Genomic DNA, 18966 nt, shown 5'->3' on the forward strand with positions numbered 1-18966 from the left:
GAAATATTATAAATAAATGATATTTCAATTGGAGGCTCAAATGAAGAAATTATTAATTAATTTTGAATTTGAATAATATCTTCATTAGAATTGAAATATATTACAATAAATGTGAAGCATCATAATTAAATAGTATGTGAATCGAGGCTTAAATGGAGAAATAAATAAATAATTTAAATTTTTATCTATTCCTTCTAAATTCCACATCTCTAATTCAAATTCTATTTGGATGAATAAAAAAAAAAATGGTACCCCATAACAAGTAAATCTTGAGCTATAGTCAATTTATTGTAATTTTAAATCTGATCATATATGTTAATCCATGCATCGCATAAGGAAAAAATTTCTAATTACTAAAAAATCCCAATATTAGCTAATAATAAACGTCCTGCAATGACAAGTTTCAAAATAAAAAATAAAAACCACTTACTTGTTATTAAGACCTATTGATAATTATTTTTTTCTTAAGTCCTCGTTACAATTCTTTCTAATTTTTTAAAGCAGAGCCATCATATTCTCTTATAGACTTTATAACATTTGTTGTTTGTTTTTGTTCTTTTCTTTTCTTTTGGTCACAAACCAACGCGCGTAAAAGCAAACATTTATGAACCTCATCAAAATCTAGTCTTTATTAACAAAGTTCAAAACATATGCAATAGCCGAGGAAATGGCCTAGGACTGAAGAAGTATTACAGTGCCGTGATCAGCATGAACATGGAACTTCTCCCATTCTAGTGCTGGATAAGAGTTTATCTACATAAACTAAGGTTTCTTTCATAATATGCCTAAGACTCTACACCAAGCTCCAAAAGTAGTGTGTGATTAACTGCGGTAGCTCCCGGACCAGAGAATTGAATGGGACCTGCAGCGAATGTTATATTGTTATTTGTTAATACCAGAAGTCACAATGGAGAGGAGACAAGCTCCAGTTCATCATAAAGGCAGCTTTCATGCTACACCACTTTTTTCACAGTTAATTTTTATCAATTTGAATGACAGTATTAGCGAAGTTAAAAAACAAGATCTTTTTCAGATGAAGGCATGGTTAAACAATCCGTTACTAGTATAAGAATAGAGCATACCTGGACACATGTAGCGATTCTTTAGGGCCCACTCATCCCTAACTGAAGCAAACTTTTTAAAGGGTGGCCCTGGATAATTCAGCATCAAATGTAGTCTTTTAATATTGAAGATTAGCGGGGAGATGATAGAGAAAAAGAAAATCACCATTTTAGCACGTATTGCAAGATTCATGTTTAAAATGAAAATAAACTCACCAAAAACAAAAGACAAATAGATAATCTTGACATTCACAAGGGGCTGTGAGATTACGGTTATGCCATGATGGTTGGTGATAAAAAAAAGGAATAGAGTCATCCTATGCACCACGCTCAAGGGCTTATGTAGAAAAAGTATTTCTTTAATTCTTTCCCTTTCATTCCTTTTGTTCTTCTCATTTCAAGACGGTGAACACTATAGTTCAATTTTTCACCCATTTATCCATTCTGAATCCTTTAGTCTTTGATTTAAACTGAATAACTAGTGTTTGGATGATTAAATACCTTCAAGTTCAACCATTGCCTTCTTGATCACAGGCTTAAATTTACCTGCAAAAAATATCAAAACATTTATAAACTGCAGATTAACATTCATAGGAGTTGGACCATGGGGACAAAATGATATTTCATTTATGCTTAATCCGGGAATAGCGATTGGAAGCTCTGATGGAACAAAATGTACCGCGTCTCCTCTCAACATCCATCATTGAGGTAAGTGCCGTTCCACCAACAGTCCATTCTTCCACCGGAGCACTCAAATTCCCAACCTGATAAAAATATAACAACAGAAAAAGGGTTTAGCAGACAGTTTTAAAGCCACCAGACAAACAATTTTAAAGTGCAATTATCAACGCCAGCTGAAACGAAGAATGTATTCAGGTAATCAAAAGATGATGAATAAGGCATGGGGAGAAGCACAAACTGATGATATTAATCCAGTCTTCCCACTATGAAGAAGGGCTCCAGCACCATAGCCCAATGCATAGCAGTACATAGCATCAAAGTTAGTTGGCAAGCCGCATCTCCCTTCGTAGCTGCACATTTAAAGCAAGTGAGGGTAACTACAAATTCTAACAAATCAAGTCAAAAGATGGTGACAAGAAAATGCAGGATCAAAAGAAATTATCAAACCGATTAAAAGGAAAGTAAGAGAGTATGCACTGAGAAGTTCTTTATATTCAGAACGTGATTCGGAACATGAAAGTGAAGATAATGAGTGATTAGATAAAATACCCAAAAAAGTGAGACTGCCCTTTGAACTCCCTTTTATATGAACCTTCTTTCTTTCTCTTCTCCAACTCAGCATCAACCATCTGAATAAGCATTTTCTCTGTTTCTATCTTGGCAACCTAAGTGGGAAAAGGGCAGCACGAACTTCAATATCTAGTCAAGTGCAAAATGGGAACAGAGAATACCAGAAAGAAAAGTGTGTGGGACCTGAACATTTCCATGTGGATCTCTTTCAAGCATCAATTGTTCTTGAATGGATCGAGGTAAGAATTCAAAAAGCTTTAATGACTGATCAGCAAGTTTCTTCTTCCATAGCCCACCTTCATCCACAGTACCATTGGCGAGGATTTCATTTAGTTCAGCAATAAGCTGCTGGACCTGCAAATGGCACAATAACATAAAAATGTCTATCATATGAGAATCTTACATCACAAGTGAAAAAAGGCAGAACGAGACAGAATTTAAACACTTCTACGCAGAGTGATAGATACCTCAGGGATGAAATCAATTAGACCTTCAGGGATAAGGACGACCCCGTAGTTATAATTAGCTTCAGCACGTTTACAAATAATATCTACAATGTAGTCTGTGACATTTTTCAGGGTCTGCTTCTTGACAGCAACCTGTAACAAGACAGCTCCAGGTCAATTCTTCAGTGATATTAGAGGCCTTTCACAAATTGTGCATCATTGTTGCTTAAACTGCACTGGACTGCAATCAGTTCAGGGGGCAAAATCCAAACCAGAAATCAAACCAAATAAATTTTTAAAATTTAAATCAAATAACAAAGTACATATTCTTTTTTTTTTACTTTTCTTTTGATAGTATGCGAAGTATATACTCTATTTCAATATATTATTACATATTATGATGTATAATATATAAAAAATAAGAACAACATAATTACACACAAATATTTCCACAAACTTATTTTTCACTTCATGGATTATTTTATAGTGTATTTTATAAGCATTGGTATCAAATAAATAATTTTGATTACATGAACCTGGCAGAAGAACTGACCTCTGGGTTGAGGTAATGTGAGCCAATCTGTAAACCAGGTTTAATTCCCCCATCCCAGGCCCTTTGCCATATTTTTCTCTGAATTGAACATATGGAAGCTCAAAGGATGGATAGCATGGTTGTCTCAAACTGGCACCAGCCTTTTTTTTTTTTTGGGGAGGGGGGGAGGGAATTGGCTTCTCTTAACTCAATTTAACATTAAAGAAAATTATTGAGTACTAGCTAATCACTAACGTGGCCAGTTCAGGGTTGGACTGACTGAATTGATGCAAGCAGGTTTTCAAAATAATGCATGTCATTGAAACTCAGAATAAGAAACGGTAAAAGGAAGCATTTTCTCTACACGAGAGTTGGGAGGGGAGCTGGAGAGTGCTGGCAGTCATATATGAGTTTGCTTGAGACGATGAGTTGGTTCATCTCACATGCTATTTCCTAAGCACCTCATTCTGCTATGCCATTTTCCACATATAGGACGAAGTAATTATTAAGGTGGCAGGCATAATTGTTTTGCATCACGACTCCTTCACATTTTTGTGCTTTTGGTTAAAATTTTTTACCAAGCTTAGTGTCATTTTGATTTGAAATGACATATGGCTTCTCAAATACCTCCACAACTACACAAAATCTATAGTAAATTACTTTCCTTTCTCTTAATCCTGAGAGAGTTAGAATAGCACATCTTTTGATTTCATGGGAGGATGATGTAATTCTTTAATATCATTGGGCAGTACAGAGTAGAATTGAATCACAAGATCAACAATAAAACATCTCAATATGATATTCAAACTCTAGAATGCAGGCACTAAATGAGTTAACTGAGTTTATAAAAGACCTCTTCTCCAATAATAGTAATGTTGGGATGAGTTTGTAAAGCACATTCCAGTGTAATGTGTGAAGCTGCACGTCCCATAAGCCGCACGACTGCAGCAAGAAGTTCAAATCTGTTATCCATGGCTTGGAGTTCATCTAATATATAGAGAGGGGGGGGGGGGATTTAAGGGTGGGGAAACTGCCACCTAAAGTTAATGTTTAAACATGAATCATATGATGTAAACCCTCCTTTTTTCAGATCATATCACATTATACTAAGAAAAGTACTGCACTCCGTGGATGCTGGAACCAATTTATATCAAAACTAATCTTGAGGCCATAGATTATCTCAATGACTGAATAAAGAGCCCTCTAAGTTACCCTTATACAACATTAGAGCATGATACATCTATTTTTCCAAGGGAGCCAGAAACATAATAAGTCACATGATAATGTTGGGGAAAAAAAAAGGCAAGAGAGGTGCATGAACAGGGGCATCATTGTTTGAAACTAAAGAGGAATATTTTCATATAATCATGTTAAAGTTATTCTTTGACACAAACAAAACGGGGGAAGGAAAATATCCATATTGCAAGTAATTTGTGATAGAAAAGATGGCAACTGTGACATGCCACAGAGTCGCAAGTGATATGAACTTACGACTCAGATCTTCTGATGTTAGGAAAAAAGTGCAAGATGTTTGAAAGGTAAAGTAGTCCAATTTGCAAGGAACAGGAAGCTAGGAAGTGCAGACCAGCAAGAACAATCAATGGAACTCTATATGGTCATGAGTCTGGAATTGCCAAATATTATATATACATCTCTATTGAGTATACTTACAATGGTAATATTTTCCACTTGATCGTGCATCTACCATAACATTTCCAATCATTTCCGAATATATCTGCATTCAATCCACATAACAACATAAACAAAGCTTGGTCATGTAGTTATGCAACATGTATTTAAGAAGGGATCAAAATATAGCATCGGTGATGTTTGAAATAAATAATCATGTAATAGTTTCTGGAAAGGGGGTGAGACCCTTATCACATAAATGCCTGAGAAGAGGCTTTATGGGTATCATGCTTTCTCAAGGGCTGTTTCTCATGCTCTAGGATAGTTTCTCAAATTAATTCATAGGGATAGGAGCAGTATTTTGAGCTCATGAATTCTCTTTTGTTCTCTATCTTTTCTCCATGTTTGTTTAGAAGGTTTTTAGTGTTCATTTGTACTAATCTTCCTTCTCACATCGAATTCATAATAACAAAACTCACGTAAATTACGCTCTGCTATTGGAAGGTAAAAGCACCCATGAGGCTGCTTCTGATTTTCGACCCCAGTGCTAACCCTCACCTCATTTTATCTCAGAAAACAGATTTCTGCCACCCATAGAAACTGTGAAAATTGATTATGGAGTCTTGAAAATCTAAACTGAATTTTGTATTTAAAAATTGGCAGTAAGAAGTGGTTGCGCAGCTACACTCACCTTGCATGCAGTATCAAATCCAAAACTCGTAGGAACTTCTTTGCATTTCAAATCACCATCAATGGTTTTAGGGCATCCAATCACTAGTGTTTTCATATTTTTATTCCTGCATTCACCAACATAAACAAACAGCCGTCAAACAAAATGGGATGACAATATATTTTTGAATAGAAAATGTTTCTCTCCTCATATGCAAGTTCCAAAGCCAACTTGATATTATAATGATGGGTAAAAAAACCCAGAAGGTGATTTGCAAATTAAACAAGAAAAAATCATCAATGCTTTAACAAGCTTATTATAATATAGATCATGTCAAAAAATGAACCTTCATCAAGACAACCTGAAGTTTTCGGCAAGAAGGCATGCATTTGTGTTTGAGTCATCCCCACCAATAACAAGAAGCCCGTCTAAGTCCAGCTTCTGTACTGTGTCTTCAGCTTGTTTAAACTGAACAAGTAAATTAAATTACTCTTCACACTAATGATGTAGGTCGTAGAAAAACTAGTCATATAATCATACATATACATATATGCTATATCTGGCTGTACCTGCTCTGGAGTTTCAATCTTGTCTCTACCACTGCAAATCATGTCAAAGCCACCCTGTGCATGCAGATATTGATGCAAGACGTAATTATTCATCATAAGAAGATCAATAGTGATATCATGCACTAAAGCTTTAGTTATAATGGTTCGACTAACCAACTCTGATGTACAAACTATGAAACTTAAACATGACAACTATTTTCAAGATTTTTTACAAAATTTATGACAGGTTTGACGCATTAAGTGCCAGAAACTCGTGAAATTGAAAAGAGGTGAGGAAGATAGACCTGATTTCTGTATGGATAAATATAGTCAGAGTTCAGTTCAACGTATTTGCACTTCATGATGCCAGCAGGACCACCCCTGAAACCATATAACGTGCTTCCTTTTGCGCGCTGTTGCAGGTAATCTTAAAAAATAAATAAAAAAGCATTATACAAATTAAGTTCCACGACACAGGTCGAGCCAAAAGATACCGAGACATCCCATTCAATTCAAATAAAATGATCCTCACCGAAAATTCCAGAAATCACATTATGACCACCAGGAGCTTGACCCCCTGACAATACCACACCAATTTTCAACTTCTTATCTGGCAGCACTGTATCAGAATCGCCGGGCACCAACATTGCTGAAGGCTGCCCAAACAAGTTTGGAAACAGTTTCGCAATTTCCTCTGCAAAATTCAACATCAATCAAGTTCCAAAACTAATTAACCTGACCAATTAGTAAAAACCCGCATGAAAGAAAAATCTTAAACTCCACCATCAACCATCCGACATAATCCACATTTCAATTCAACTAACTGAGAGAACTCGACCAGTCACAAATTAAAATTAAAACAGAGCGTATAGCAATTGATCGACCATCACAGAATTTAAACCCAAACGAAAGGCAAAGGAGAAGAGACAAACCTGGGTGTCCAGCGGCGGAGCTTCGGGGACCATCAACAACCTTAAAAGGATTTCTGAGAACGGCGGGAAGAGGAAGATCGTAGTCAATACGACTGGTTTGAACATCACTGTAGACGGAGGTGAGACGACTGGTGACAGAAGGAGTGGTGGACCCACCGGCGGCGAGACCACCGTTTGGTAAAAAAGACGGTGCCATTGTTGATCAGACCTAGCAGAGATGATCACAGCGACAGTTTTCTCAGTGAGAATATATGCGTGTGTGTGTGTGTATATGAAAGGATGAAACTTTGTCCGATAGCGAAAGATAATAATCCAAACCAACCCAGAAAAATGGGTCTTTTTTTTTTTTTTTTTTTTTTGGGTTTAGGCAGTGAAAATGCGACCGTCATTGTTAATCTTCTTGACCAGACGGATACACATTGTTCGAATTTTTTTTTTTGGTTGCCCAAAACATATTGACCAAAACAATGTGTTAATTAAATAGCACTAATAATTAAATTAATAATTATTCAGCTGGCCTAATGATCCACGTGTTCCAGGGTGAAGATGAGAGATTATCGCAATTCAGAGAGTTGGATCATCTCGAGCTCAGTACTGTACTACTGTGTTGGCATGATGTTTGGTAGGTGTTCCAGGAAATTTTTTTCAAATACTTATGTCATAAAATTAAACAAGCACTTAAAATATTAATTAACCAGTCCTGGGTATCATTTTTTAAAAGCTTTGATCCGATCTGACACGAAACATTAAAAATGAGAAATAAGAATTATGATTGAGATTGAGAGAATGTATTAAAAGAGTGTTTGGTATAAGAGATTGTTTGTTACATATAATTGGACAAACTCATATATATAGGATTGAGAAATACCATGACAGGAGATGGTATTTCCCAATCTCACTTTTATAGATTTGTCTAATTCCATGTAATAAGTAATTACTTATGTTAAAAATCTTTTTAATGATTTTTCTCAATTATAATTTCAACCCATATCTCTTATTTTCAATGTTTTATATCAAACAGAACTTTTGGAAAAAAAAAAAAACAAAGAAAATTTTGTTCTTTGATAATTCTGGTAAAAAGTTGTAACAAAAAAAATTTCTTTTGGGGGGTGGGGGATACCCTTAGTAAGATAATTACAGATTAGAAACTATTTTACACATGATGGATTAGGCAATGAGTTTCAGATCTATGGCCCATGGAAGCAACAGATAATATTAAATATTGATACAAAATAATAAAAAATATTGTTAACTTTAGTGTCAATCAATCATTCTAAATGCATGCTTCCTTCCTAATCATATCAATTTGTATATGTGAAAAAGGAATATTCAATATTTCTTAAAAATTAAAACTATCAAATATTTTGGTTGAGGATATATACTGTTAGTAGCAATAACTAATCTTCCCTTATCATAGATTTTTTGAATAGATTTAGTGCTGGCCACAACATTCTTACCACATAAACTAGCAAGGATCAAACTTCTAACTAGATGTTTAAGAAATCCAACTAAATGCCAACTATGTTAGGCCTCGTATTTATAAATATTTAAATATACATAAAATATCTTTGCCCATTTACATATGCTTTATTTATTCAACTTGCATTATATTATATTATGCGTGTGTTAATTATTAATTGTTAACCTTTTTAATGAAATCAATGGGTTAATGCGTCATGAGTTTATTTTACCACCAGTGTCTCCTTGAATCGGTGGATGGTTCTTCAATGAAACAATTACGTGGCCTCAAACAAAATCTAGAATAAACATACACTATTGAACTCTTAAAAGTATATCTACACATTTTTTTAATATATTTTGTTATGGTACGCCTTTGAACTCTAAAATAGATTACTTGTTTGTTGTTGAATTGCATGAAAGAATAAAAACATGACACATTGTCATCAGTGCACTCCTCTCAATTCTCTCTCAAGTCATCCATGGCGGCAAAACCCCATCAATTACCTCTCTAAGTCCTTCATAGTCTTCATCCAATAGCATGAACGTTTTTCTCTCATGATATGAGTTTAATAACTGTTAGATTGTTAGTGCCTACTTTATAATTATAAAAAAAGAAAACCATATTAGAGGTACATATACTTTCTCTCAATTTTCAATTTGGTACCTATGTGTTTTTGTTCTTAACTAAATCTTAATTTTGCTCTATTAATATCATTAATCCTTATGTAAAGACTAAAAATATCAATAAAATAAAGTTATAAGAGCTAATGTTGCTAAAAAGATAAAATTAAATGTTTAATTAAAGGGAAAAAAACACATAGGTACCAAATTAAAAATTGAGAGAAAGTATAGGTATCTCCAATATGGTTTTCCCTTATAAAAAAATACCACTCAAGTCAAATAATGAGTCATTGATATTGACCTAAGAATTAAACTAGAAGATCGTGAACCGCTGGAATATTTCTCAGCAATAATGGTTGATCGATGGCCATTTTATCCTGTGTTTGATATGAAGGAAATAGAAGAGAGAAGAACGGTACGAGGGATTTAGGTCCTCAAAAATTAGTTGAAACTGTAAATGAGGTTGATCAATGTTTCTCTCAAAATAAGGCATCTTTAGATAATTTCTCAAAATGAGGCTGACCAGTTTCTTGAATTAAGTGAGAGATGCAAGGAGCTAAAAAAGGCTACTACATTCAAAGGATAAAAATAATGTCTAAATATCTCTGCTTGTAGAAAAGATGGACGTCATTGCAAGTGCTTTGCGCAAAAGGGATAAAGCATTTAAAGAGAGATATGCCTTACAAATAAAGTATTTAAAGTATTGGAATGCTACGGAATGCAAAGGAAAAAATTTTCTTAGTGATATTTGATACAACAGAAAAAGAAGAAGATTGGAAACGATTTGATGTGAAAGGATTATTAACTTGTCCCACGCCTTTAACTACATGAAAATTAAGGACAAAATAGTCTTTTAAAACATCCTATCCAACTTAACTAATTTGAGTAAATAAAAAAAGTTAAACAAATAGGTTAATTATAATAAATATAATTTGATCTTTTTAAAATACCCTAAGTAATATTATACTATTAAATGTATTACTTTACAAGTTAGGTAAATTAATTTAAAGAAAAATAACAACTATGAGAAACACAATAGATTGAAATCTTATACTCCTCCAGTCCTTAATATAGGACTCAATTGTTGAGTTGTTTTGGTCTTAAATATAAGACCAATTTATCATAATTATCAATTTTCTCTAAATTACTCCTATGGATACTTCCTCAACCATAATCAAGTAGAAAAGGGAGATGGGGTATTAAGAAAGATGATTATGGTGTTTTAGGAAAAACGCGTCACATTTCTTATAATTAACTAACTTACCTAACTTCCTTAATCTAATCAAATTAGTTAAATGAGTCTTATATTATGGACCGGAGGAGTATTTAGTACCAGATTTAATCCTCAACTAATTTTTATATCTATAGTTGGATGGAAAAAATTTCTAACTCAGTTTCACAATGAATAATGTAGGAAAATCTATTGAAATTAAAATCTACCAAACATGAAAGTTGGTCATCTGGAGTCTCTTTTCATTTCTTTTCCACCCCACTAAGCCAAGCCAATAAAATGATGCTTTCATTATCTATAACAACCTCACAACAATGGCAAACTACTCAGTGCATTTGAGATTTAGGGACTAGCTTGCAATACAAACTTTTAAGCCATAAGGATCAACTTCAAAATGTGAGTAAAGCATAAGGGTTAATTAGTGAATTTTTCCTTTATCTGATTTAATGCAATTTGAAGAGCTTATCCACAATTAAAGGATAAGATCATGACAAGGTGATGACTTGTCAGTCTCTATTCCTCCTTCAGTGCTTGGTCCATCGTTTTCTTGAATCCTTCATCCACACGTACATCATAAAGGGAGGCAAATTAATTAATTAAACAACTTCTTATAATTCTTCCATTTGTTTTCTAAAAACCACTGACGCCTTGACGTTATCACTGGTTAATTTGTAAAAATCATACCTAACCCAGTGATTAGTTACAATAATTCAATATGTATGTGAAATTAAACAAAACAATTTAGAACTATACATTATTCTGTGTTCTTGTTAAACTGCGCGCAATTTCTCATGCAAAATTTCTATATTACGCAGTAATTCAAGGGTTAATTGTGGCTGGTTGGTTTATATAATAGTAGGTGAGTTCTGTAACGTGCTCGCCATTTTATGTCATCTGGAACTACTTCACAATGATTTAAAAAAATAGTTAAGAATAATTTATATCATACAATGGCAAAATATTATTATTGTACTTTCTAAGTTTACCTCCTAATTAAAATCAATCCATCTTAATTATCTTTAATTTATTTCTTTTATAATCTCTCTTTACAATACATTTAATAAGAGCATATGTGGGAAAGAAGAATTCAATGCTATTGATTTTTTTTTTTTGTTTTTTGCAAAGTGTCTTATATTTAGAATTATATATATATATAAAACTTCCTAGAAGATATTTTATATTAAGATTAGGAGTGAGTAATTAATTAAGACCAAATATTTTTAGCAATTCTTTTTGTAGAACCATGGTTAAATAATGATTCTGTGATGTTTAGGCCAACAGCAGTCATTACTTTCTATGCCAACTTAATTATTTCTGCAGATTAAACCTTTTAAACATTGGGGTTGAGTTCTTATATACCTAACCACAGTTTTCAGATAATGTGGGCTAAATTTAAAAATTAGCCGCATCTTTTGAAATATCACAGCTTAATCATGTTATTTTAATTCGGTTTCAAATAAATAAATCATGGCTAAGTCTCTACGTACTTAATTACGATTTTTCAAAAAGTGGTGCTTATGTTACTTTATTTACTATTAATTCATCACTCTAAATGAAAATTAGCATTCTAATTTCGCTTATTAAAAATCGGGGTTAGGATGAAAATGGATCGCCAGTTCCTTAAAATCTTTCTGGTTAAAATTGAAAATGAACAATATTTATATGAAATTAATGATAGATATATAACTTTTGTAAATTAAACATTCAAATCAGAATTCTTCTGGGGTTTAAATTCAAATTTAAAATATTTGAAAATTTTGGCGTATTCTGTAAAATCAATTTTAAAACTGCAAGTTTCTCTTCTTCTTTTGTATATCAAAAGTTCCTGAGAGATTTTTAAAAAAAAATGAAGAAATTTGACTAAAATGAAAATTTTCATATGTCTGCACGTGTGCTAGAATAACTTGATCAAAGGGACTAATGTACATATTCGAAAAATAAATAATAATTTATTAGTAGTATTAAATATTAGGGTAGGGGAGTGAATGGAAATGGAATCAAATTTTGGTCAGTATGACCATTTACATTTTAGTATAGCACAATAACTCTCACGTATAATAACAATATATTATCCTTTCTGGGGTTTTTATTTTATTTAGATTAAAAAATTCTTTACGCTGGGCATGCGAAATTATTTTTCATGCGGGTCCTATTAGCTTTTAATAATAAATTTATATATTATTCATATAGCAATTGGATTGTTTACCCCAAAATTCTCATTTTGTACTTCATTTAAAAACATTTACCATTGTAGTCCAAAAAAATGGTACCAATCTTATTACCCATTGTTCGGTCAAAAAATCTTATTACCCATTGGGCTATGTTGGCAAAAACAAAATTCCCATTGGGCTACTGATCCATGACAAAGCAACATAAGCCCAATACCTACTATTTTTGGGTCTAGCCCAATTCCTATTCGATTATCTGGTTTTTTTTTTTAAATTTACATACACAGTGAAACAATAATATAAGCTCGTGTATCAACCAATGGAATGGGTTTGTTGTAGTGGAATGGATTAATCCCTCGTAACATATAGCAAACTAATGTTTGAATTTTTTCTAGAAGAGATCCCACATTTAGTATTTGATAATACTTTGAATATGATTATCTCCCATATTGATGAGGGTTGAGTCTAACAAAATAGGCTAGTCCTTCATAACATGAAGAACTAAAGTTCAAATCTTTGATGGGAGAGATACTCATATTTAATGTTTGAAAGTGTTTCAAATAGAATTACTTTCAATAAAAAAATATTTATACATAGCAAAGAAAAAAAAAAGGATTACCTCTCCTAAGAGTATAGTTATGTGTAATAGTGAAAAAAGATATTGTGTTATGTTATTTTTTTTCATATTCTTTCCTTATTATTTTTTTCTTTTATTAATTTTTCTCTCCAGTCCTATTTTATTTAAAATTTTTAAAATTTTAAAGAATTTAAACCCAAAGCTCGAGCGTGGACAGACTCCAAACAATCAAATACCATCATTTTGACGTTCCAACTTCAAACATCACAACTACAAATTCAAAAATCAAAAGAATTAACGAAATGATTAAAACTACCACTGAATCATTATCATCATCTTCTTCATATTCGCTTGAGGATGTAACTGCTGCTGTTGCTGACTCTTCCTCTACAAAACAGATTAAGAGAAATCCAATTTATTAATATCTAATAAAAAAATGAGACAATACAAATTGAAAATGTTATTAAAATACGTGCAACAACACTTGCACTACTCTTCGCAAAATTAATAACATCAAGGTCCTTGAGTTTGGTGTCCTCATAAATAGCCAATTTTGGGCACATATGAATGCCTTATATATCCATCTTTCAAGATAAGAAGCTCCTGAAAGTATCTAGTACTCAAATCCTGATACTAAAAGCCAATTTTGAAGATACTACAAAGATATGCGTAGTCAACAAATCAGGTGCCACTAAATTTAGAACTTTACACTTGGAAACATTCCCTTTCTACCATGCCAAAATCTTAAATATTGGATTACAAAAATCAATTAAATCAGCTTGAAGCATCCACCTCAAAAATTTTATCTACATTATACGCTATGTCTGCAGTGGCTAAGAATTTTTGCAATGTGATATCAATTTCAAGTTCAATCTCGAGAAATAACATATTATTCCACCACCACTATCATTTGCTTGCTCGATTGTTGGTTGAGATCCAAATGCTTCACCACGATTAAGATCAATAACACTAGTTGAATGTTGTTAATATAAGCAACGCAAGATATTCATAACTTGAGTTACAGGCGGGTGTATTGGGTTATGGGTGGCTTACTCAGCCTTTTAACGAATAATAATTCTTGTTTAGCAAATGATGACAAGAACAACTTAGCCAACTGTGGCAAGTTAAACAGATACCTCCATATGAATGAGTAGAATAACTAAGCTAATACCAACTTTCGCTTAACAAATAATAACAACATACAAGCTTGTCATTATTATATAATAGAATCATTATTTTTTTTAATCGTAATCATTTAACATTCAATATTATCGGGCTATAATTATACTTGAATCTCATCATGCTTAATTGCAAAAGCTCTCCTAATATATATTATTTCTATAATTCAAAACCTCGATCTTATTGAAGCAAGATCGTTTTTCCTTAAAAAAAAAAAAATTAACCCCAACCACTTTAAATTTAAATCAATATGTGCTAGGTGTGCAAATACAGTCTGTCTAGTGATTGCCTATTGTTATTAAATATATAGCTGTTTAGTGTGAAAGGACACATACACAGGCTTAATCTTTAATAAACTAATGATGATTATATTAATTAATGGATCAACATGTGCTTTTAGTCATGCGCTTAAACAAGTTGCTTGTACTGAAAAGACGAGGTTCATATTTCTCATCAGTACACTTACCAGTGAAGTGAGGAGACATACATATGTAATCAATGTTAATCACATGCTAATCACTCGATCACTGTCTTGTTTTGTGTGCTTAATCCTCTTTTTGTAATTAGCATGCAGATGACGAAATCTTGTAAAGAGATTCTTAATTAGCTGTCTTTGTAATCTTTGTCTGATTTTCTCCATCATTCGCCTTAACTAACCTCTAGCTATCACCTAACAAAGCTAAATCTGATTAATTAATTTAGTATTATCAATGACTAATGATAATACTACCTCCAATCCTAATTATCTGCAAACAGGGTCTTATAATTAGGACAGAAAATAGTAATACAAAACATTATTGATTCAAACTTATATTCCACGTTCAGTTCATCTAGTCATTCTTAATTTGATGGAATAATGGTAGCTGAAACAAACTGCCAGGAATCTAGACATCTTTTTTTTTCCATAATTGTTTTTCGAGTTCAAAAGGGAAGAATAATGGGTCATATTCGTTTATATCTTTGGGGGGGGGGGGACTTTCCTTTTCCTTAAATTAAGCAAAGTGTGCCAATGCTAACATCAAAATAAATTAGTTCAAATGCACCCAAGTTAGTCAAATGAATCTCTATGAATTTCATAACAGAAATGACCAAACTAATAAATTGACCATATACCAATTTGATTATAATATTAATTAATTAAATTATTGGCGCGCTTCATAAGTCTAGATAACTTCTCAATTTCTCTATGAAAAGGATTAGAGGTAATACTGGAGGGCTTTCTTTCCTTTTCTTCTTTTGATTTTTTTTCCTGAAAATTTGAGAATATTTCGAGTTAAGTATTTGATTCAAGTGTGTTAAGAACTCAGTATTAACACTAATAAATATACGGAACAATATGTTATGAAACATGTACACATTTTATTTTTAATTACTTAAAATATTAACTTATTTAATTATTAGACTAATGTATGTTTAATATTTTAATTTTCATAACTATTATTATAATTGTTTTATACCTACTTATAATTGTGCTATAACTAGACTTGAAGCAAAAAGCTGACTAACAATAATAGATAGCGATAACATAAAAAATAAAAAGTAATGCTTCAAATTCCAAACCATCGCATTCACTTAATCTAGTCATCGTTTGATTTGTTGAAATAATGGCTTAAACTGATTACCAGGAATTTAGACATCTTTTTTGCCATAATTATTTATTTTTCATGTTCAAAGAAAAATGCGCTTTATGGTAATGGAATACTTTTTGTGTTCCTTTTCCCCACAATTAAGCAAAGTGTTCTAAAACAGAATAAATTAGTAAAATGCATCCCACAAATGATTGAGTGTATTGTATATTATATTGAAGTTACAATAAAAGCCTATGCTTTATATATGGAGTTTGAAAAATTAATCATATTATTGGTTGCTTCTGAATAGCATGGCTTTATAAGATTTTTTTATATGTATAGTATATAAATGAATCTTTATGAGATTAAAATGATATCAAAATCAGAATGCACTAGACAAATTTGCTAGATATCGGTTGATTGTAATAATAAAATATGATTGTGTTTTTAATTTCCCATTCTTATATGTGTGTGTATTATAAAAACTCTAAACTAAACTAGATATATATATAAACAGTGCAATTCATTGTTTTTAAAATTTCATATGATGTATGAAATTACCCATACTAAACTTTTGCATAAAAAAGGTTTGAGAGAATATTGGAGGGTTTTCTTTTTCCAAAATTAAATATTTTGAGTTCAAGTATTCAAGCACAAAATATGTTGAGTACGAAACATTTACTTTATGTTTAACCACTTAAATTATTAACTCATTTAGTAATTATCGTGCTATAACTAGACTTCATAATGTTCCTAATTTCCTAATAATATATGCCACACTTTCCAAAATTAAGCATGGTGTGCTTGATCAGATACATATAGCCTATATACGACACATAGTCTCTTTGTTCCCAAATTAATCATACTTTACGCTATAAAGCCATGCATGCCACCTAACAGTTATCCCACAAAGAGAACTTGAAATCATGGTTAGTTTGAGTTCATTAAACACAATCATATTTCCGAATTAACTATCACAAAAATGTTTCCCATCTGCCCACCAAGCAAGTTCTTTAGAACCACTTTAAAATTCTGTGAACATGGGAACACAATGATTCACTTTTGCGACCCACTTATGGTGATCAGATACAGATAATAATACATAAGTTTAATTTCCCCTTAGTTATTTCAAAATCCCAAAGCTTTCATCCCTCTCTTAATCTGCTTGATTATATTCTTTCTTCAGAATAATAATGAAACCGTTGAGACAGCAACGAGTCTGCAAGGCCTTGTGTTGCAGCTGTAATTGCAGACTCAGTGTTTCTTCTTCCTCAGAACTAGAAGCAGAAAGCAGTTCTTCATCAGCTTCTGATAGGTTCCCTTCTGTTTCAAGCTTAGCCCACGCCATGGTTCAAGAAAGGCTTGATCAGATGATAAGAGATCAGAGAGAGAGGAACATGAGGCTTCACCATCATCATCATAATAATAGTCATCTGCAACAGCATCATCATCGTCTTCATGATCAGAATGATCTGCAGAAGAAGCGAAGAGAAGAAGCTGCTGCCGGGACCAAGTTCGTGGTGATGATGGCGATGGAGAAGAGTTCTTATGATCCAAGAGAGGATTTCAGAGAGTCCATGGTGGAGATGATAATGGCGAATCGACTTCAAGATGCTAAAGAACTTCGGAGTCTGTTAAATTATTATGTTTCAATGAATTCACAAGAGTACCATAGTCTTATACTCGAGGTCTTTCATGAGGTTTGTACCAATCTCTTCTTATCATGTAAATGCCAATATTGGTAATAACAAATTATTGGAAATTAAATTGATTCCCCAGCATCTTTTTTTTTCCCCTCTTCTTTTTTGCTCAAAAGCTAGTAAGTTTACAATTTCAGTGAATATATCTCACTTTTAACATGTGCAAATTGATAATCTTAACCCACTAAATATAAATCCCCTTTTCTTAGGAACATGATCTTGAAAGCATACTCTTTTTTCTATTGATATTTTTTTTTGCAACCTCTTTTCTATTGATATAATGCATTCAAAATTTTAGTCTCACATTAATTAAATGATCACTAAAGAAATCTAACTCAAATCGTTAAGAAATGATATATATAAATATATATATATGTAAGTATATAGTACCTTACATTTTAGTTAGCTCCAAAAGTAGGAAATTCAAAATGTGAAACAATTCTCAAGAACAAAATTTGATTTCACTAGACTTATGACAAAAATTATTACATCATGAATTGAAGGGATCAGACTTTAACCATCCCCTGCGAATCAACAGCTATAGCTAGATATATAAATCTGCTGCTGAATCATCATGGCATGGATCTATTAATGCCTAGAGAGAAACCAAATTACAAAAAATATAATAATAATGATTAATGATCATATATATATATATAAATGATCATCTTCTTCACTTGTTCATCCCTGTTGCATCCTTCACTGCATCAGCAGCTCCTTGTGCCTTAGCCTGCATCTGCTGACCAGCCTACAATACAATACAAAAATTCACTTTAAACTATATGTATACATACACACATTTAATTTCTCTGGGTAAATATAATTTCATTTCACATATATATGTGTGTGTGTGTGTGTGATGATGAATTAATATAGAACCTCTTGCATGGATTCTTTGGCAGACTGAGCAGCATTGCTAGCCTTGTCCATCATGCCGCTAGCCTTCTCCTGCAATAATATTACCCACAGAATCATGTCTACATATATACTTACATCAAATAAAAAACTTCTCAAAACCCATCAGATTTAAAACTATTTGTTTTACAAATCCAAGCAGTAACGGTCTGAGGTTATAAACGAGATTGAATTCAGTCTCCACTTACGGGAGAGCATTCATGCCATTTGGCTACAATGCCATTAACATTTGTGTTATATATATACATATATATATATATATATAGAGAGAGAGAGAGATACCTCAGCTTGGCCCTTGGCTTGTCCAGCATTGTAGCTTATGTTGTTCTGGGAGTCCATTTTCTTCTTTTTGAAGCTGTAAAATAATTAAACTGAGAATGTATTGAAGATGAAGAATAAGTAGAAGTAGATCGTGTTGCAGATTAACTTCCCAGAGCACCCATATATATATGGGGAGATTGTGGTTCTTGAAGGCGT

General features: G+C 32.5%; 3 protein-coding genes across 3 annotated transcripts; 1 reads left to right on the top strand and 2 right to left on the bottom strand.

Moving 5' to 3' along the window:
- Positions 1-589: 589 nt before the first annotated feature.
- LOC114726921 (pyrophosphate--fructose 6-phosphate 1-phosphotransferase subunit beta) lies at positions 590-7265 on the bottom strand. The gene is made up of 16 exons (XM_028913638.1): positions 7070-7265; positions 6670-6831; positions 6443-6564; positions 6159-6212; positions 5951-6057; positions 5611-5716; positions 4962-5025; positions 4144-4232; positions 2780-2911; positions 2496-2666; positions 2292-2407; positions 1981-2092; positions 1741-1825; positions 1563-1607; positions 1083-1151; positions 590-862 (listed from the first exon to the last, which is right to left on the bottom strand). The coding sequence occupies exons 1-16, from the start codon at positions 7263-7265 to the stop codon at positions 786-788; spliced, it is 1707 nt and encodes a 568-aa protein (XP_028769471.1). The 3' UTR covers positions 590-785.
- Positions 7266-17067: 9802 nt separating this feature from the next.
- LOC114726916 (probable transcription repressor OFP9) lies at positions 17068-17619 on the top strand. The gene has a single exon (XM_028913634.1). The coding sequence runs from the start codon at positions 17068-17070 to the stop codon at positions 17617-17619; it is 552 nt and encodes a 183-aa protein (XP_028769467.1).
- A 628-nt stretch (positions 17620-18247) lies between these two features.
- LOC114726897 (stress-induced protein KIN2-like) lies at positions 18248-18828 on the bottom strand. Its single transcript, XM_028913618.1, has 3 exons — positions 18772-18828; positions 18454-18522; positions 18248-18322 (listed from the first exon to the last, which is right to left on the bottom strand). Exons 1-3 carry the CDS (start codon positions 18826-18828, stop codon positions 18248-18250), a joined length of 201 nt encoding a protein of 66 aa, XP_028769451.1.
- Between the last annotated feature and the right edge of the window lie 138 nt (positions 18829-18966).

This window comes from Neltuma alba, unplaced genomic scaffold, assembly GCF_004799145.2.
Source record: "Neltuma alba isolate B1F8T4 unplaced genomic scaffold, ASM479914v2 tig00012410_pilon, whole genome shotgun sequence".
Classification (NCBI taxonomy): domain Eukaryota; kingdom Viridiplantae; phylum Streptophyta; class Magnoliopsida; order Fabales; family Fabaceae; genus Neltuma; species Neltuma alba.